The following is a 20,578-nucleotide window of genomic DNA, read 5'->3' as shown; positions in this document are numbered from 1 at the left end:
GATGCTACCTGGCTACCCGATTACGAGCATCGATACATGAATCGAGCTGACCTCTTGGGACATGATGTGCACCAAGAGATAGGATGAGGAGCCAGGGCAGCGTAACACAAGCTTGTCACGATCATCGCCAACCGGCTCGGTCCATCGACCTCGTTAAGAAAGGAGGAGACATGAGCCAAGCCTTGCTCAACTAGGACTGGATGGATGGGCATCTAGAGTATGGTGTCAAGGTATTGCATTTGCGTGCGGAGAGGTGGATATCGGGCATATGGTCTGGGGAGGTTCTCCCATGATCAGTGTCTGCATGTGTGGCTTATGGTGTAGCGGTTGGAATCGGGGATTCATGACAGAGTTGATGCACAGATGGTTCATTGTGGCGAGTGGAACGTGAGGTGCATGTGGTGGTCAATGAGCGAGCGGTCTATCGGATGCGAGTCCCGGATGATACTACTTTGCGGTAGGCAGGTTCTGGGGGAAGGGAATTATGAGAATTAATTGGGAAACGAAATTCGAAGATACATTTACATCTACCGTCTATCTATCCGGGTTACAAACTGCCCAGAACCGAGTTGCTGGTCCTTGTGAGCATAGACCGCTAGGACGTACTGTCGACAACAGCACCCCACCGGAGGCAATCTCAGCCAGGACTTCTTCACAAAACAAGACAGTTGGGAGCTACCAGAGATGTGACTAGTGATAAATTTTTAAGGCGTTGGTGACTAGGTTGAGAGCTTCTCGAGCAGGATTCTGATATTGCAAGTAATATAGACGTAACAGTTGAACACGGTTCAAGATGCTGTCAGCAACGACTTGAACAACAAAACAACGGTCCCTACTCTGAGCTTTCAATCTAGGCAGGCTCGGGTTGGGCCGAGCAAGAGACCGTTCAGCATAGTGCCTAGAGTGCTTTTGAAAGGCTTGCTGTTGGGCCTACCGTGACTATTCCGTCAGATGCTTCTAGGAATGTTGTTGTCTGTCGTCTAAGGTTTCGGTAGGCACTCCGAGTGGTAGCCGAGCAATATATCAAATAGGTAGGTAGGGCAGAGTCGTCGAAACGATCATGATCTGACACCGAGACTGATGGATTCAACTCCCTCAGCCGTCTAAAACTCAGCAGATCATAGAGAACGTACCACGGTAGGTACACCGCGTGCTATCGTCTTCAGTGCGAGGTCTCTACTTTGCCTCCAGGCGTGTACCGCACACTTGTTTGACAGAATACTCGTCACTACTATTTTCTTCCATCTTGAATTCCGAGTAAGATGTAGAGAGGGGCGCAACAATTACTTTGTACAAGTCTGGAGGGCAAGACGACAAACAAGCTTCGGGTAGCCCAACCCCACCGAATCGGATTCTCAAATCTCCTACCTTGGCGTATCGGCAGCGGACCCCTGATCCCAATTCTCCTAACCTGATGGCGTTGCCTCTTCCGCTGTCCGGGTCCACCGCATGAACCAAACAGTCGTATCGTCTTGCGGGGAGGTGCAGTAGCTCACATGCAAACCCAAGGCGGATATCGGGATTAGGGTGTGGACTAGTGATGCTACAGATTCAACGAGTCCTTGATAGACAGTGAATACTTTGGAGACGAGCAGGAATCCGACTTTGGGAACAATATGTAGAGGCTAGGTAGTGATATGCTTTCGTCCGAAGCTCGACGAAGTCAATGGATCTTGGCCCATTGAACCGAACCGTGTTTCAAAACCCGTTCGAAACAGCAACCTGATCTTTCTTGCAATACTCGAGGGGCTTGTATCTACATGTTGAGGTAGATTAAGTGCTGCTAAAGGTTGATATGAGCAAATAAGCTTTGAAACACTGTATAGTGAAGTCAGAAAGTAAGGACCAGCCTGGATACCATGCGTTATCGAGAAGTCGAAGCCGGAGAACCTCCCGACAATCCGGGCTTGTAGGGCTCCTGACCTGAGCACAAGCAGACGACGGAGAGATTTTCGGACCGATAGGTGTCGCGGAACGAGGAACAAGAATATGTACAGCACAAACCTGGAAGATCAAGCAGGAAGTGTGCCCACCTACTTGACCTTAGCGCTCGGCACCAGCATCTCCGCCTGCAGGATACACCCGGTATATGGAAGGCAGGCTGCGGTCAGTGAACTACCGGAGCTGCTTGTTCTAGGCTGGCAAGCAACAGCAAGGCACAAGAGCTTGGTCCCTGGGTATAAGCAAAAGATCGACAACAAGAACAAGAACAAGAAGAGGCTTGATCTTCATCATGCTCGACGGGTTACCTTACCGTAATTGCTGGGGAAACATCTGCACTGATACAGAGCTTAAATAGCCCCGAATCGAGGCATGTCATGGTTGGTATGCCGGTCTTTGCTTAATAGTCTCGGTTCCGAATTTCCGGTAGTTGACAATATGATGATGATTCTTGATGCTATCCCCAGCCATGCAACAGCAATGGGGAGGTGTAATGTGACCAAGTGTAACTGTCTGACGACAACCTGAAGCGGTCACTGGAGCAAAGCTGCTTGAGAGCTCCATAAAGAGTGCTACGCCAGAGTATGAAGCTTGCGGTGTTCTGAAAGCAAGTGGTGATGCGGTGAAGAGGTGATTTCATGGTCGAGGTGAGGGAAGAGGCGAGGAAGCTGGGTTGAATTTCGGGAGACGATCGTCCGTAGACTGCCAAGGATCGCCGACCGTTAGGGACCAGAGCCCGATCTTGCAAGGGGCTAGATTTGGTGAAGGTCGCGGGTTGCAGGGGGTTCCGGGTTTTGCTGCTTAAGCGAACGGCACCTTCAACGCTCTTCAGTTCCTGAGAACAGCAGGCTCGGCCGTATCATGGTCCCCGTCCTTGTATGTAATGCGGAAAGAGGACTTGAAAGTATTCGACCTCGGGTGTCTCGCTCCCATGGTGCAGCGACCCGGGACACAGTCTCGATATTGACGACGGCTAGGATATACCTGGCTGATATGGTTGGTATAGAAAGCCCAGCCGGGCAAGATCAACAGTTACTGTAGAACAATGAGCTGTAATTGGCGCGGCAAACATCAAGATATTGCGACCCCCAAGTTGTCGCTGCACCCTCACTGTGACGCACAGCTTCAGCCCAAAGATCTCGACCAGAATATGAAATAAAGCGTCAGTATATAAACAGAAGGCGGCTCCAGAGGCCCAGCGAGCGGTCACGCTGCGTGACATTGTGCTTGTGACCTGCCCCCCAGAAGCAATTGCCGTGGAAGAGAGCTTAAGTCGAGACGGGATAGAGGCGAGGAAGCATTGAATACTCCCCTCATATATCGGGTTCCCGTCAATGGACATCGTTCCTGAATCACAGTTGGATCTTGACTTCGCGGTACCAAAGAAAGACAAGGAAGGACCCTTGACAGCTCTTGGGCACCGCTGTTTTGGAGGCGGTAAATAAGTTGAGAAAAGAACATTGATTTTCTGCGATGTTTGAAGTGGTAAAAGGTGCGCGTTTAAAGAATACAAATCAAGAGTAACAAGGTCGTCGACGTCCTGAAGTGGTCACAGTGACCCTGGGGTGGAGAGCAACGGCTTGTGGATGGCGGGCCCTGAAGCCGTCGGTTGCGGAGGTGGTACTGTGGGGCCGCCGTTACATACAGGGATCAAGGATGAAATTTCATCCCTTTTCAATCTGTTAAACTCCATTGAACCACCAAACTGCTGGACAGGACGGGAGGGAATATGGGATGAAGGGGGCAAGAACAAGCTGTAACTGGGAGCCCATTCTGCTTTAGGCAGCGCCTAGGGACAAACTGGAATTCCCGAAAAAACACAGCTTTCCGTAAGGTGTATCGTCTCCACCAACTCCCCGGAGCTCTTTCCCACTTCTCCAACCCCACTCATCCTTCAACTCACCGGCATCGTCCCCTCCCCGCACCACACACATCGTGCCTTCTCAAGTTCCAGTGTTGGCCAACATCTGTCCACTGACCCCTCCCCGCTGGGTTGGGCTGTTACCTTCTCTTGTGGGAATTGAACATCATGGTTTCCTTGGCTCTCAGGCCTCGACATCATCCTCAGTCACATTTATCTTTATGACATCTCGTCTTTAAACGGCCACTGCCGGCTCTGGCTCTTAGTTTCAGATGCTCGGAGACAGCCGCCCAATCATCATATGGACATTGTGTTTTCCTTCAGCAAAAAGGGCCGAGGATCAAGCTCTAGATGGGGAGGGTGAATGTGAGTTATCCGTTCACTCACTGGCGATCCAACAATCCATCTCATAGCCACACACCTCCCGTCCTCGGCTCTAAGCCTACCTGCCTAGGTACTTACACTGTAGCCTCCCCTGTCTTCCACCCGGGGGACTCCCCAGAATCAAACCTTCCATCCGGGGTAGTCGCCCCATCATCCTGTCTGACAAGCCGGCCCCTGACCAATTACTCGTCCCATACTTGACCCTCCCTCTCTACCAAACTCCCCGATCCCCAGTTTATTGTGCTGTGCTACGCTGTCTGCGGGGGCGGCTCACTTTGATGCACCCCAGAAAATCGACTAGCTATCTCGCCAACCACTCCAGCCATAAGGCGACCACCTACTTGTCAAGCTTCCCTTCTTCGCGTCCTGTCAAACTTCCCAAGACGACGCCCGAGGCTCGCCATCAACCAGGAAACTCTCTGTGCTAACGACAACCCCCACCTAGCGAATACTCTCGCCACCACTTACATGATATTTCTTGTCGGCTCAGCCCCCATATATATACATCGGTGAAGGAGAGAACATGCCGAGAAGGGGCACCTGGAGTCGGCATATAGGAAACCAGTCGATCACCAGCTCCACAGACTGACAGGAATGATGGCACAAGCCTACGACCCGGGGGCGGTTGCTGCGCTGCCCCGAATGCATCCCCCAGGAATGTCACGGCCACAGGTCAGCATTGAACGACTGCCTACACGACGCATGAGTAACGAGCCACGAGAGTCTATGAACTGCAAATCGTGTCGAAAACGCAAGGTATGCAAGGCACCACAACACATTCTGGTAACTTCAAGGTCGGAGATTGATAAAGGGCGAATGAAACCAGATCAAATGCAACCGTCTACGACCTGCCTGTGAAGCCTGCCAGGTCTTCCAGTGCCCATGTGTATACGGTAGGTTAATTCAATCATTCGTTGCCTTGGCCCATTGCTCATCATCACTACAGATGCTGTTCCAAAGAAAAGGGGGCCCAAAACAGATGTTTTGGAAGCTTTACTGAAAAGAGTCGACGGGCTAGAGGCTCGGCTGAAAGAAAAAAAGACAGACCCCGAGGCTTCCACCTCGGAAAACCCGCCTACCAATATCTCTGATGAGTCGGTGTCTCCAACAGCAACAACAGGCACAAAAACAGATGACAAACCAGAGCAACAAGCGGGACCAAGTGAGGCTAGCCACGAAAGTGAGGACCTAGCCATTTTCTCACCAATAGACTCGAGGTATGCTGCTCTTGCCCTGGCTATCCCTGTTGCGTTGTTGGTCGGAGAAATCTGACAGTTCGCTGTTGAACTAGCCCGCCATCCCCTGAGGTTCAGCCGGATGATCTTCTCGATACTTACTTCAGTCGCCTCCATGACAAGCCATTTCATATCTTGGACGAATCTACGCTGAGGCAACGACGACAACTCAGTCAAGCTCCTGATTATCTCATACATGCCATTTTTGCGGTAGCAGCGAGGTGAGCGCCTTTACTGCCACCGATCTGTCCCGCGGTAATCTCGACTGACCCCGATCATAGATATACCCCTCATCCCAGTGGCTATCAGTCAGCTGTAAAGCTCAGTGAAGACTATGCCACTCGGTCGAGATTGGAAATCGACACAGATGAGCCGTCAGTCGATGCCCTACAGGCGCTCGTGCTGCTGGTCACCGCATTCACTGCGGCTGGCAAAGGCAAAAGGGCATACATGTTGCTGAGTACGCATTTGATGCCGTGACAGTGCCTGTGTACTGAAGCTGACTAGAACTAGCAAGTGCGGTTGGGATGGCCATGGCACTCGAACTACACAGAGAGATGGATGCCAACGCAAGAGTTACGCCAACCGAGCGAGAGACACGACGAAAATTGTTTTGGAGCTGCTATCTGCTCGACCGGTTCATGGCCTGCGGGTCAAAACGCCCTTCCTTGATCGCAGACAGAGCCATCATCTTGAGGCTCCCGTCGTGGTTGCCCGTTCCCGGGTCGCTACCGGCCGATGGGGATTATTTTCAGAGCTACACCAATCTGCAATATTTACAGGGCACAGGAAAGAAAGCGCAAGGAAGCAGCGGCATGCTCATCGACATTTGTCGCATCTTGGGAACAACAAACCAGTACCTGGCAGCTGGGGGCGTCAAAGGAGATTCGCATTTTCCATGGCACTCTCTATCCAATCTCTCAAAGATCCGCCAAGACCTAGATGTGTGGGCATCCGGGACGCAGGATGTGTTTTCAAGCCTGGATTCACTTTTTGGCCAGCCTGACTCCACCGTGCTTGTATTGAGCAAGCTTGTTTACCATCTTATTCACTGCCTTATATACCGACCATTTCTACCGATCGATCTATCGGAACTTACTGGGACAGGGCAGCACCAGTCATGGCAGATAGAAGCCACCAACATGTGTTTCCTCCATGCGAACGCTATCGCAGAACTTGTGGAGGTCGGAAAGCGGACAGCATCGATCGAATGGCCGGCATTTGTTGGATTTTGTATATCCACAGCAGGGACAGTCCACATACACGGCGCTCACTACAGCAGGGTGGGAAATACAGGCGAGATGAATGTGTTTAGTTCCTCGGCAGAGTTTCTCTCGCGAGAGATGCAGCAGCTGAGTGAACTGCGGTATGCCTGGGCGAGTGTTCAACATCAACGGGAGACACTACAGGGCATGTACAATGCTCACTCGGGACTTTTCAAGAGCCACAACAGCAACGCCATGCGCCAGTCCCCGGTATTCCATCTGGAGGACTTTTTTGATCGTTACTCGGGTACCACCAGCCCGGGAGGCCAAGCATTTAGTTTTGATGCCGCCAACTTGAACCTTTCGGATGTGGTTGTCGACTTTACTGCTGATGCGTACACTGGTCAAGATCTCTACGCGCCGCGTCTCACAGCGGGCGATGCAGGGCCATCTCGACCGAACCTCAAGAGAAAGAATACAGCGCCTTCGGGCAGGAAGAGGCCAGATCTACGCAATCTTTTGTCTTTGAACAGCAGTTTAAAAGTGGCAACAGCACCAGTGTTGTCAACACCATCCAGTGCCCATCGCCACTCATTCTCAGCAGCGTCCATGTCGTCGCAGCAGTCGCCAAATATGCTACACACACCACATTCATTGACGGGTGGATTCCACGGCATGCATGAACAAAGCGCACCGCACGCAATGGGTGGGTTTTCAATGGGAGGAGGGCATCCTGGCGAACTCCCGGCTGGGTTGAGCAGCATGTCGAGCGGCCTATTCAGTCCGTCATTCAACTTTTCAGGATATCGAAACCCCACAACACCGGGCACAGGTGGCCCACACCAAGGCTTTGACCCGATGTTTGGTGAGCTCCCTACCAACACTTTTTCGACACCCACACAGTGGCACCACGGTGAAGAAGCAGGCAACGGAAAAGGGGCGATGGTGACAAGCCCAACCGGGATTACGCCAAGCGAAAGTGTAGGAACTGCGGGCACCGCAGGTGATGAAAAAGACCCTTTTCTCAGCCTTCTCGAACAATTGGCCGAAAATGAGTCTGTGATGGGTACGGGTAATGAGCTGGACTTTTTCCTAGCTGGGGCGCCGAATACTGGGTAGAACTATCGGAGTTGACGCCATTTGGATGAGATGCTTGCTTGTCTGGTCATGCCGGGCGTTGCTGTAATTATCGGGAAAGATACCCATATCTGTACAAAGAAAGGCTGGGCGGTGAATAGGTGGTTTTCTGGAATTGAGCAAACAGGGACGGCAAGGCTGGTGATGGTGCGTCCACCTGATGTTTATCTGTGAGGTCATAGCCACGGTTGGAATTCTTTGTTGTGGTGTTTGGAAGGGTGGACTTTTCTGGAAAAGGGGGCGGACAGGAAGTCATATGTCTGTCATCCTGTCTGTACAGAATCTATTTTTTTCAGTGGCCAGGCACGGGAGTCTGGTCAGCAAAGAAAGTGAAACAACATCGATAGCATTTCACAAGCACGACAGCAGCCACCAGCGGAGCAACTTGCCCTGGTCCCTGGATGACACAACGATGGGCTCCGCAGGAGACGTCATCGCTGGCGGGACCAGAGAGGAGCTACTTTTGAAACTTTCACTTTGTTTCTTTTGGTTTCTCACCGACGATGATGATGGGCTGTGAGGAGATTTTTTTTTTGGTTTGTTTTGCTTATCGTTATTCCTCAGGCAAGAATTGCACATCTCTCAAATGAGGTAAAATATCCAGGCTTTCTTCATACATAAGGCAAACATGCACTTTTTGTTATTAGGCCGGCAGGCAGATTCCGACTCGCTGGGGCGAGGAGCTTTCAGGCACCGATAGTAGAGCCAATTAACGTGAGGAGGGAAGCGAAATCTAGGTTTTGTATTCCGCTCGCCAAAGCTTGTGGCATGGCGGGATTTTTCAAGTAGTTCTTGTTTTACTGGAAAGAACCCTTATCATGGGCGTACCTGGGCTGCTGCTTTGGTTGCCCCTCCATTTGAGGAGGAGAGGGGGGGGATCGCCGCCGCTACATACAGCAATTAACGATGCGGTTGTTGTTTTGTGAGGTTGAGAATGTCTCGGCAATGCGGCGGCGCGCGATGTGCGGTTGAATGGTCAATGTGTCACAGGGCTCTGCCAAGACACTGCTTTGGAGCCGGGCGGTCGGGGACTTTGCCAGCCGAAGGGGGCGGTGATTGGTCCACGTGCTTGCTGGGGTTGGGACGGTTTGGGGTGGGCTATGTCATTGCCCAGACTTTTGACAACCTGACGACAACGAAGACAGATGACCAACAAGGAGCGGCGGGAGGATGATTAGGGAAAAGGTAGGCGGATGGGGGGTGGTGGGAAAGCCACTGACCTCCTTGTGAGGAATTGAAGGGGTAGTTAATAGGATGAGAGTTTGCATCATGCGGGTTTTATCAAGTTTGGTGGCTTGGGGGGGGAGAGGAGTTGTTCCTCCGAAGGAGGGGTGGAATTTTGTCTCGCTCGGGAAAAGGGCAGGCAAAGAGTTTATCACATCATTCACGCAAGAGTGGTGGGTTAAGCGAAGGATTTAAGGTTTAACAAAAAGGCTGGGGGCCATTGAAGATGAAGAAAAAGCTGGGGCAAAGTGGGCAGTGCTTCGCATAACGGCATTTCTCGTATGAGTTGTAGAGATGGAGAGTGAGGGGGAGGAGCCGAGAGAGAGAGAGCAAGCGGTGAGTAGTGGAGTGGTAATGGAAAAGTTGCAAATCCGGGCACACACTCGCTGCTGGATACTTATTACACTTTATGAGGAGGGAGACCCATCCATGCACAAGGGGAAAATCTTTGAAAAAAGGATATCCATAATCATAACAATTGTTGTAAGATATAAGCAGGTTTTTTTCTCGCTTTCGTCCCATCTTTTTTGCTGTAAGTTATTACTTCCCGACCTCCCCATACCACCGCCACTCCACACACCTTGGCTTTTTCTTACTGCTTCTGCTCGAGTCTTTTGGCACACATACACACGCACAGGTCACAAATCACAGAATTTTGTGGCGTCGAGGCCTTTTTCTTTTTTGACGATATCGATTTGTTCCTCTTTTCACCGAAGCTCGATTCTGACAATTTGTCCCAGGCTTTGATGTCATTGGCCAAGGAGGCACATCGGTACTGGTGGTTGTAAAAACCTTAATATTGAACCCTACCCTCATACACTTGCAGCAGGGGTCTTGTCTCCCGCCACACCCCACGATATATTTGCTATCACGACTCATGGCCCTGCAAAACACCACACAGTGAACTGGTTTCACCCTGCCAGGGGGACACCTGTTTTGAAAGATACCTTACCACTACCCGAATTAGTTCCTGGAGGGGGTGAGAAAAAGGAAGGGAAATCCAAATCCGAATACCGAGAGCCAAATATCATTAGATCAGACGGACAGAACGGCGAGAAGTGGGAGAGAAAGTACGCCTGTTTCACACATCAAGCGCATCAAGCATATTTTATACTGTTTTGGCAACGATTTCGTTCGCCTCGGCACTTTGCACGAAACAACGGTTACCCTGGGTTCACACGTTTGCCGAGTCGCAGCACCACACACTCAGACACAGGACAGGCACAGGAACTTAATTGCCATCCGAATTCCGCTTGATTGAGAAGGACGCACACGAGTTTCTTTCCGTTCTACCGGTGATTGTGTGGCATGGTGTCAGCTTTGTGTCCAAGAACGCACAGACTTGACAGGAACCGCTGCCAGAGATTCGAGATGGCGGTTAGGGTTGTACAGCTACTACACCAACGACGACCACAACCATCATCCTTCAACGAGAACATAGTGCTGCTGTCGACGCTGCCGAGACGGAAACGGTAGTCTAGTGCTGCTGTTGTTACGGCCGCTGGGGTTGTTCTTTTTGGGGGGACAGACCTTTCCCAAGCTCCAACTTTTGTATAGGTTGTTGAGAGAGATGGAGAGGATATTACTGTCGACAATATCATTAACAGCAACGACGATATCGACGATACAGTAAACGGCTTTTTATTTATTTACCGACGTGCGTGTATCTGCACGCGCGCAGAGAGACGCCAGCGACGCCAGCCAGCCTTGTACTCAACGACACGGCGTGGCTTTTTTGACATTATTCAGTTGGCACCCCTTGGACCCCTGACTTAGAGTCGCCACCCGTCGCCCAACATGTCAACACTCTATCATTACCACCATTACAGACAGGCCGACCACAACAACATCAGCGTACCACAGGCAGAAGGGGAAGATGAGCACGCCGACCGGGGACCTGCGGTCTTGGCGGTGACGGCAGCGACGCTGACGCTGGCGTCGGTGTTTGTTGCGGCGAGGATGGTGTCACGGATCGGGATAGTCAGGAGGTTCGGGGCTGATGACTACATCATCGTGCTGGCGTGGCTGATTACCGTCTTTTTGAGTCTGAGTATCATTTTTGGAACCATGAGGGGTTTAGGAAGGCATGCGGACCATGTAGAGGCTTGGAAGATGCCTGGGCTGAAGATGTGTGAATATGTTTTCAGCATTCTCTATGTGAGCAACACTGGCCCAAGGGCGAACAAGATGGTGGCTGACGTTATGACAGAACCCGGCTCTCATGGCGACGAAATCCTCGGTCCTAATTTTCTATCTGCGGCTGGCGAAGAACACGCAAAAGATTCTTAGGATGGCTTCCTGGGGCGTGTTGGGCGTGGTGAACCTGGCGGGGGTGATTCTGACATTTATGAACATCTTTCAGTGCCACCCCATCGCGGCAGCGTGGGACATCAACACCCCGATGATCAGGTGCATTCCCCTGCTCACCGAATTCATCTGCTCGGCTCCTATCAACGTCACGACCGACCTGGCGATCCTGGCGCTGCCAATCCCGGTGTTGACCAGCATGAGACTGCCGCCGAGGCAAAAGATCATTTTGATCCTGACGTTCTCTCTCGGCATCTTTGTGACGATTGTGGATGTGGTGCGTATCTATTACTTACAGAAAGCGATTGACATCACGTCTATGAATCCTTCCTCGAACAGGGAGGCGCTCTACGGACAGAGTCCCTCGTTTTCATGGAATGCGTCGCTCTCGTTGATGTGGTCGGCCGTCGAGGTCAACGTGGGGATTACGTGTGCGTGTATTCCTACGCTCAAGCCGCTGATTGTTAGGATTCTGCCGGCTATGCTATATGATCCCAACGCTACGAGGCGGAGCACCACGCTCACGGGGGATGAGCCGTCGCCTTTCAAGAACAACAACGATAACAATAGGGCTGGTGCTGATGGGCTGGCAAACGCCGAGGGAGCTCCAATCGACATTGCGGACCCTTCGCCATTTACGCAAGCTGATCCCCCAGCTTTTGTCATCACCCCGCCAGATGAGCGGTCGTCGGAAGAGATCTCCATCCGAGATTTCTTGGCCGGTGCCGCGGGTTCTGGCGGACCTTCGTCTAGGAGAGTGTCGATGGCCCATAGCATGAACTACGTCCCGCCTCCCCACCGAGACTCGGCTGCTACCGCGACAGCCGTCTACTTTGGCTTTGTTAATATGAAGAAGCCAAAGAGCATGATCCGGACCAACGCCACCGAATCGTTCAAGTATTGCACCATCGTCTGCATTCTCTTCTTCATTTGGGGGTTCTCGTACGGCCTGCTCAACACGCTTAACAATGTCATCGCCGATGTGGCGGGGATGTCGTTTGCTCAGACTTTGGGCTTGACGTCGATGTACTTTGGGGCTGGTTACTTTGCTGGGCCGCTTCTTGTTGGGGAGTGGTTGCTACGGCATGACGAGCACCGCCGCTCTGGAAGAAAGGAACGCCCGGGTGTTGAGGCGATAGGGGGGTTCAAGACGACGTTTATTGTGGGATTACTCATTTATGGCACGGGCACTATCATGTTTTGGCCCGGGGCAGTCCTGACCGCTTATGGGGGATTCATGGTCAGCTCCTTTGCCGTCGGGTTCGGGTTAGCAGTCCTCGAGACAGCCGCCAACCCCTTTTTGATCTTGTGCGGTCCCCCGGCGTATGGAGATCTGAGGCTCCTCCTCGCGCAGGGCGTCCAGGCAGTCGGCAGCGTCCTCTCCGGCCTTCTCGCCAACAAGGTCTTCTTCCGCAACCTCGAAAAAGAAAGCCACGGCGAACTAGAAGACGGCGAGATGTCCCAAACCCTCATCGACGTCCAATGGACATACCTCGGCGTCACTTTACTCTCGGTCCTCCTCGCACTTTATTTCTATTACATGCCCCTCCCCGAGGTATCAGACAGCGAACTCGCCGAGCTAGCCTCCAAGCTCCCCCTCGAACCAAAAAAGCGCTCCTTGGGCGGTTTCAAGCTCCGAAACTGGACCATCTTCTTCGCCGTCCTCGCCCAATGGTGCTACGTCGCCACCCAAGAAAACATGTCGGTCTACTTCCACCAGCTCTTCAGCTCCTTTGCGTCTTACTCCCTCCCCGCAACAGCCAAAAGAGCGGCGGACTACCGCCCCCAGGGGCTGAAGTTCTCCATCCTCAACTACCTCCTCATCGCCCACACAGCCTTTGCCCTCTCCCGCTTTCTTGCGGCGGGGGTGGTCTACCTCAACGTTTCGAAACCTCACATCCGACTCGTCCCCAAACCCCGCACGGTTCTGACATTGTGCGTGTTTCTCTCCGCGGTCTTTGCGTTGGTCATCTTGGTGTTTCCGCACACTGGCAACCCTAACTTGGTGGCTATACCGCTCATGTTGTTTTTCTTTTGCGAGGGTCCCATCTGGCCTTTGATTTTTAGTCTTGGGCTGAGGGGGCAGGGGGAGAGGACGAAGAGGGCGGCTGCGTGGTTGACCATGGGGGCGTCGGGCCCGATGTTTTGGCCGTTTGTGAGTTATGCTATCAGGGAGAGGGGCGGGTTGAGTGTGGAGTTGGCTGTGGGGATACCGGTGCTGTGTTTGTTGGGGGGGTGTTTGGCGTATCCGGTGCTGCTCGCGGCTGTGAGGGATGGGAGGGAGATGGTGGATTTTGTTGTTCGGTGGGAGGACGGTGGCGATAAAGTCAAGGGGGGTGATGAGGGAGGGGAGAAGGGGGCGGGAATACTGGGGAGGTTCAAGGGGTTGAGGAGGGGGGGGGCGGAGGTGGAGTATTGTGAGGAGAGTGGGCGGAGGGGGAGTGATGATGAGGGAGACAAAGATAAAGAGAAGGAACAGGGGGAGGAGACGGAGGGGATGAGTTCTAGTGAGGGGACGGTGATGTCTGCTGGAGGAGGGGGAGGGCTGGAGAAACCACCTCCTGTAAGGTCGAGAACGGGGAGTTCGGCAAGGTCAATACCGCCCTGGGAGAGGAATATTCCTGGGTTAGATTTGACGATATTGAAGGATTGATCTTCTTGAGTGGGAAGGGGATAATTGCATTGCGTTCGGTTTTTTTTATTTTTCTTTATTTCCTTTTTGGAATGGCATGGAGTGTTGAAGCGGATGTTGGAAGAGGTATACGGGTTAATCTCACGATGGTAATGACATGGCATATTTTGGCAGAAAAAAAAGGCGTTGATTTTTTTGAAGTTTTTGAGTGGAGGGACATCGCGGTTGTTTTTAGTGGCATCAGAACGAATGAATGACTTGACCTGGGTTGATCGGGATGACGGGATACGAATGGGGATAGAAATCGGATACCCCCTGAGATATGATACCCTCTTTGTTTGGTTGTTAGGTCTGGATGACCTGGAGTTGAGAAATGAAAGCCATCATTGATAGCGGTGAATTTGATGAGTTGAATCAACAATCGTTTTTTTATTTATCATGACCACTGCTTTTACCACTGCTAGGTGTGCATTTACGTAGGATCCGAGTGTCCAAGCCAAGGCGACAACAAATACCACCTCCCTCACTCAGCAACAACATCCACACCACAGCTGCATTTAAAAAAGGCACTGAGAATTTTCAATGTTTTTATCCATTTCAAAATAGACAGGAAGTTTAACATCCTGTCCCAACCAGTCCAACAGCTACGATGCTAATGCCAAACAAGAACCCTGCTCTTTTTCCCTTGTCCCAAACGCCCGCTTTTGCTCTGTTCACTCTTAACATCCCATATCAACACCTCTATGGTATCCCTGCTCTCTCTTTTTGAAATTCCAAAATGCTGATGCAGATGCAAAATGCTCCTCAAACACAAACCGCTCTACTCCTGCTCCTGGATGACAACACCCCAAGGATGCTGCTCGTTGCCGTACATGATGTCCCCGACGAAGCCCTTGAGCTTGGCAGTGTAGTGGCCAATTTTGCCCTCCTTGCCCATGGGGATCTTGACGTCGATGCCGCGGTGGTGGATCTCGGAGACGGGGCAGATGAAGAACTGTTGCCAAAAAAAATCAAAAAAAATCACGTCAGTAACCCGTAACTTCCAGAACTTGTTTTTGAGGATAAGAAAAAGAACATACCGCAGTACCAGCCGCAAAAGCCTCCACAATCCTTCCTTCCTTATCCGCCTCAAGCACCTCATCGATAGTGTACTTCCTCTCCACAACCTCCAGCTCACCCGCCAGCCTCTCCCGCGCAAGCTGAACCACACTGCGTCTCGTCACACCGTCCAAAATCAGCTTATCATCCAGCGGCGCCGTGACAAGCTGGAGCTGGCCCTCCTTTGTCCTCCAGAGCATGAAAAAGTTGCTCGCGCCAGCCTCGGTGCAGTATCCCTCAGGTCCATACAGCCACAAGATCTGGCCGAAACCTCTACTCCTCGCCTCGGCAGTGGCCAACAGACTGGGTCCGTAGTTGGCACCAACCTTGGCATAACCGAAGCCGCCAACCCACGCGCGGATCATGTCCTCGGGGTTGGTGTGCAGCTTCATACCACCCACAGGCAGATCCATGCGCGGCATGAAGCTGGCGGTGATGAAAAGAAGCGCTTCCTTGGGAGCCTGGACACCAAGCTGGGGCTGTGTGCCAATCACGGCGGGGCGGATATACAAGAAGGAGCCGGCTCTCTCCTTGGGAAGCCATTTTGGCCCGTCGACGGACATGAGAATCTCGATGAGCTTCTCAAGCTCCTTGGGGTCGAAACCTGGCAGGGAGATACGGAGGGTGGACATGAGCATGCGCTCGGCGTTGCAGTCGGGGCGGAAGAGGCGGAGCTTGCCGTCGTAGCCGCGGAAGGCCTTGAGGCCCTCGAAGCACTCGGTGGCGTAGTGGAGGACGGAGGCGGTGGGCATGAGGGAGAGAGGGCCGTAGGGCTTGAGCTCGGGGTTGGCCCAGCCCTTGGCGGCGGTCCAGGAGACGGTGATCATGTGGTCGGTGCAGATGGTCTCGTTGCCAGAGTTGGCCTCGGCCTCGGTGGGAACGGTGCGGGCATTAGGGTCGGCGCGGGTGATGGTGATCTTGGAGGCGTCGAGGGTAGGGAGAGAGGAAATAGCATGCCCGTTGGCGCCGTTGCTGTGGCCGTTGAGAGCGGGCTCCTCGGCTATCCTGTTGTCGAGGGCGGTGACGGTGAGGTCCTCCGCGGGGCGTTTCTGAGGGACGGTCATGTTGGAGGATTTGTTTATGTGTGTCTATTCGGAAGAGGAGGAAGTTGGCAGGGTGACTCGGTCTCGGAGAACAAAGAGCGTTGCTGTCTTTGCTTCAATATGTGAGCCAGGAGGAATACAGTCACAATGAAAGGTGAAAGAAGCCAGTTAACGGTAGCCAGGGGACAGAGGAGGGTGGACAGAGGTATCTTTAAATCCTTCAAGGTTGGATTTGTTTGAGCTAGTGGCGGGTCGTCCAGGGTATTCTCCTTATCATGGTCCCGTGTCACCAATTGTCCAATGAAGCCTCACCCTGGCGGGAGGATATCCACATGGTCAAGCGGAAGGCGTGGAACAGCAAACAGGAAAAGTTGAGCATGGGCTCCGAGCGCCGGCTTGGCTATCAAGTCGGGGATCTAGTGCCGAAGCTCTTCGCCGTCGACAGCCGGGACTGGCCGTGAGACTTCGTCTCATCCATGATAAATACTTTGACTCTCTCTCGACATTTTCAGGGTCGGATCCAGGTTCCGGCGCACTGGACCCCTTAAACGACAGCCTGCAGACGCACGTCACACCGATAATCTGGGTAAACACCCCGTCCCTTCCGAGCACCGGAGCTCAACGGGCAGCGGCGCAGGGGCAAAAGTCGGCGCTGGGTAAGAAACGGCTTCCTGACTCATTGGAGGAGGTGGACCACGGAGCACCGAAAGGGACGAACGAATGAGTCGCAAAGCGGTGGGACTCGCGGTGGTTGGCCGACTTCGCAGAGCAAAGCCGCACGAATATCGGATTGCTACATCGGACCCATTTGAAGGACGTCACGCCCTTGGAATGAATTGATGCATAAGATTGCGTCAATGGCAGAGGAGAGAAGACCGATACAACGCGTTGGCAAGCGGTGGTTATGATGGTGTCGCAACGGAAGCCATGGAATTTTTTTGACATTTTTGGCGGAACCTGAGCTTCAGAGCCAATTGGACCGAGGACAGCCGTTGCTATCCGTACCTGGGTATCGATAAGATTCCCTTATCCAACCAATCAAAGCCCTGTCGCAAAGGTCCCATGGCCCCAACTTTCCTTGTGGTGGTGATGCGGGGTGATCTGTTATACCGCGGGGTAAAAGTGCTGACCTTCACAGTCTCCCACGCTTCTGCCGTCAGCCTTCTCCTGTTGGCCCTGACCAGGCGCCCTTCCGTTGATTTGGTAGGCCGGCATATCTCTCAGTTCCGTCCGTGTGACCCGATCATGATCGGATCGGATCTCTTTTGGCATCAATTTCCGGGATACTCGGATGTCATATCAGCTGGACGATCACGAGCTGTCTCCGTCGGAGATTGACATCTATCGCCATGACGTTCAAAAGTCCCAACTTGAACAACACCATGCGTCTCTGCGTACTTGAGCATTGGCTTCCTCACCTCGTCCTGAACCAGTAGCCTCTCGGATCTGACCCGGCGCCGTGCGTCATCTCATCTCCTGTCTACCAATGTCAGCGCTCTGGGTTCATCCTGAGACAGACTCCATCCAGCAGGAACAACCGCCCGCACGACATTGACACGCTGTCGACGCCAGCTGTTGCCAACTCACCTTCTCCCTTGTTTAGCGCCGGTTGGCATCTGCCATGCCTCAGACCCGGTAGTCCACACACCTTGGGGCCGAGTACCAAAACAGTGGTAGTGAGTTTTCTGTGCTGTTGGCGATGACCTCTTGGGGCGAAATCTTGGGCTCTCTGTATGTCGTCCCCAGTGGTCAGAATCTCGATCTCTGGTCTACAGGAATACGATGTGTACGCTAGGAAGCCCCATCAAGACCAGTTTCAGACAGCTCTTACCTGTTTCCCCAGCCACGGGTAAATGACCCTGTCCCGTCTAGTGCTGCCAGATGGCAGCACGGAAGCAGATTACTGCATGATGTGCGTCCTGCCGTCGTGATTGGGTCCCGCGCAGCTCGCGATGTGGTGCCCTTGTGGCCCAACTCCATGCCTGAACTACCTCGACTCCAAATCGGCACATGTCCGGCTTGGTTATTTTTGTTTAGGGGATCAATTGTCTTCCGTAGACAATACAATTATATTTGACCCCGTTTGCAAACAATTCTTTATGGTGGTGTGTTTCGTCAACCCACTTTTTCTGTGTTTATTGCCCCTTATCCCCGAGCTACATCGCCATCAACATGTCGAACGATACCAAAGAGACAAAGCATAGGTTGGAGGGTGCACGCCGGCCTCAGAGGAAGGATTCATTTTCATCAGTCCACTCGGCTGTTCTTTCATGGACTGGGTTACAGACCAAGATTGGCCCCAAATCGATCATATCAAACTCGTCGTCGTTGTCTTCGTCGTCATCAAACAGCACATCGTCGACTGCCACACAACACACAGCTACCCCTAGCCAAGGCCTTTCAAAGCCACAACGGAGACATAGCCATAGTTTTGGCACAGGCTGGGATAACAGCAACAGGGACAACACCACCAAGAAGAAGGCACGTCCGGCATCAATGTCACGGAAGCTTTCATTTTCTGGCTTCATGGGGTTGGAGGATCCAGTTAGTGCTAAGGCAAGGCACGCAAAGCCAAACTTTTCGAATCTTGATCCGAAGCGGTCGGAAGAGTCGACAAAGTCTGGAAGCAAGAATGGGTCTTTGGAGAAGGTCAACAAGACAGCTCCCGAGGCTGCCAAACGGCTCAGTCAGGCTTCCACTCTGGTGGGAAGTGTGGTGAGGTCAAAGTGAGTGTTGCCATCTCTCAGCCGCGGACAGGTTCCAAGACTAACACGTGTCCATCAGATCCCCTCCACCACCAACCTCCACCATGGTCCCCAAATCCATCCTCCGCGTCTCCAGCCCAGACGGCAACGCCCGCCGCGCCCCCCGTTTCCTCGACCCCCCGGGGCCGGGGGAGCAACCCCACAGCCCAACCCTCAACGCAGCCCTTCTCTCCCCCCTCCCCTCGCCCTCCAGTTCTTCAGAACAACAGCAAACCCCGCCCCTTTCTGAGAAACCTCCCTCCCTCTCCCCCCCTCTCACCCCGTTAACCCCCCTCCTCGACTCCCCCCCGGCATCCCCCCTCCTCACCCCAGCAAGAACAATGTCCCCCTCTACCGTCCGCTTCGCCAAAGCGACAGTCCACCGCGTGGAGGTCGGCCCCGGGCGGAGGTTCCTGCCAGTGAAACGAAAGTCAAAGTCGACAATCACCTATGTTTCTCCGCATGACCCGGGGCCGCAAAAGACGGCTCCCAAGACGGTGCTGAAGAGCGCGACGAAGTTGCGACGCCACCAGGAGAATCAAAAGGCTATGGGGCGGTACTGGATGAGGACGGAGGAGGAGGAGGCGCAGTGGAGGGCCGAGGCGGAGGCGAGGGCGCAGGAGGAGGCGGAGAGGTATAGGAATGAGCCTAGCAGTCCTGTTGTTGGTGGACTGGAAAAAGAGGTGGGGAGTTTGGAGGAGGTGATGATGGGAAAAAGGAGAGTGAGGGGGGTGGGTGAGAAGGGGGAGGGAAGGGGTTGGGGAAGTTGGTGGAGGAGAGCGAGGAAAGTGATAACGGGGGGTGGAAGAAGAGGTGGTGGTGGAGGAGGAGGAGGAGGAGGAGGAGGAGGAGGAGGAGGAGGATAGCTCGAGTGACAGTGATGATGGGTCTGAGGCCGGGGCGAGGTGTGTGGAGGAGGTGGTGATTACGGAGGTGATCGACTTGACGGAACCCATCGAAGAGGAGGAAGATGGCGACAAGACTGTTGTGGAGTTGCCAAAAGCAGCGAAAGTATCTGTCGAGGAGGTGCCCGCGGAATCACCAACCGAGAACCACCACCCAACGCCTGACCCGAACCCGGACGTCACCGAGGTCGATGCGTCCCCCTTCCCACAACCCCCTTCCCTCCTCCCATGAGCTCAACCAACCCCGCTCAGTTCAAACCCAACACCGCCTCCTTCTCCCACCTCCACTCGCAACTCCTCTCCTCAGAAAAAGAAGCCGCCGCCCTCCGCGCCCGCCGCACCGCCGAGCGCCTCCAGCAGTCCCTCCTCAACGAGAAGCCCGCCACCAACGCGATCATCTCGGTCCACCTCGCCAGTCACCAGACTCTCAAGTCCCCCAACTTCCCCGCCCAGCTCCGGACCCCGAGTCCGGGTAGCGAAAAGCCCGACAACAGAAGACGGCTGAGCCAGACGAGGTCGACTGCTGATCTCCGGACTTTCAAGCTCCCCGAGCCGGCAACCACCGGGAGTGGGAATGTGGTGGGACAGAGCGCCATGGCTAGTGTTGCGACGGCGGTCGGGAGCGAGATTCAGAGGTCGACGAGCCCGAATAATAGCTTGCAACTGTCGAGGGGGAGGAGGGAGAGGAGTCGGAATCGGGAGAGGGGGTATTTCCAGGTTAAGAAGGAAGGTGTTGTTGTATAAAAGGGGATTATGAGGTGATAAGTGGCAAATGGAGAGGTGGTTCAGGGGTAAAAGGGGGCTGGGGTCGGTGTTGGGGTTGTGATTTTTGTGATGTGGCATTTGCGGACAGCGAGCGAGC

At 53.3% G+C, this 20,578-nt stretch overlaps 5 protein-coding genes across 5 annotated transcripts; 3 read left to right on the top strand and 2 right to left on the bottom strand.

The window, feature by feature from the left end:
- Positions 1 to 3,660: 3,660 nt before the first annotated feature.
- On the top strand, positions 3,661 to 7,745 carry QC764_209990 (uncharacterized protein; the record flags this gene model as incomplete). The annotated part of the gene is made up of 6 exons (XM_062944708.1): positions 3,661 to 4,942; positions 5,013 to 5,079; positions 5,133 to 5,403; positions 5,478 to 5,642; positions 5,703 to 5,881; positions 5,935 to 7,745. Exons 1-6 carry the CDS (start codon positions 4,781 to 4,783, stop codon positions 7,743 to 7,745), a joined length of 2,655 nt encoding a protein of 884 aa, XP_062803562.1. The 5' UTR covers positions 3,661 to 4,780.
- A 3,039-nt stretch (positions 7,746 to 10,784) lies between these two features.
- Positions 10,785 to 13,947, top strand: QC764_209980 (uncharacterized protein; the record flags this gene model as incomplete). The annotated part of the gene is made up of 2 exons (XM_062944707.1): positions 10,785 to 11,144; positions 11,197 to 13,947. 2 exons carry the CDS (start codon positions 10,785 to 10,787, stop codon positions 13,945 to 13,947), a joined length of 3,111 nt encoding a protein of 1,036 aa, XP_062803561.1.
- Positions 13,948 to 14,498: 551 nt separating this feature from the next.
- On the bottom strand, positions 14,499 to 16,088 carry QC764_209970 (uncharacterized protein; the record flags this gene model as incomplete). The annotated part of the gene is made up of 2 exons (XM_062944706.1): positions 14,499 to 14,920; positions 15,006 to 16,088. The coding sequence occupies 2 exons, from the start codon at positions 16,086 to 16,088 to the stop codon at positions 14,747 to 14,749; spliced, it is 1,257 nt and encodes a 418-aa protein (XP_062803560.1). The 3' UTR covers positions 14,499 to 14,746.
- Positions 16,089 to 16,689: 601 nt separating this feature from the next.
- On the top strand, positions 16,690 to 20,460 carry QC764_209960 (uncharacterized protein; the record flags this gene model as incomplete). Its single annotated transcript, XM_062944705.1, is given in 5 exon segments — positions 16,690 to 17,150; positions 17,206 to 18,793; positions 18,852 to 19,612; positions 19,620 to 19,911; positions 19,950 to 20,460. Coding segments are annotated over 4 exon segments (2,118 nt in total). The 5' UTR covers positions 16,690 to 17,150; positions 17,206 to 18,239.
- QC764_0041450 (uncharacterized protein) lies at positions 17,694 to 18,105 on the bottom strand (the record flags this gene model as incomplete). Its single annotated transcript, XM_062940290.1, has 2 exons — positions 17,899 to 18,105; positions 17,694 to 17,796 (listed from the first exon to the last, which is right to left on the bottom strand). Exons 1-2 carry the CDS (start codon positions 18,045 to 18,047, stop codon positions 17,694 to 17,696), a joined length of 252 nt encoding a protein of 83 aa, XP_062803559.1. The 5' UTR covers positions 18,048 to 18,105.
- Positions 20,461 to 20,578: the final 118 nt, after the last annotated feature.

This window comes from Podospora pseudoanserina, chromosome 2 (genome assembly GCF_035222485.1).
Source record: "Podospora pseudoanserina strain CBS 124.78 chromosome 2, whole genome shotgun sequence".
Taxonomy (NCBI): Eukaryota; Fungi; Ascomycota; class Sordariomycetes; order Sordariales; family Podosporaceae; genus Podospora; species Podospora pseudoanserina.
The sequence above is the reverse complement of the archived record's forward strand: the minus strand, read 5'-3'. Positions and strand labels throughout refer to the sequence as shown.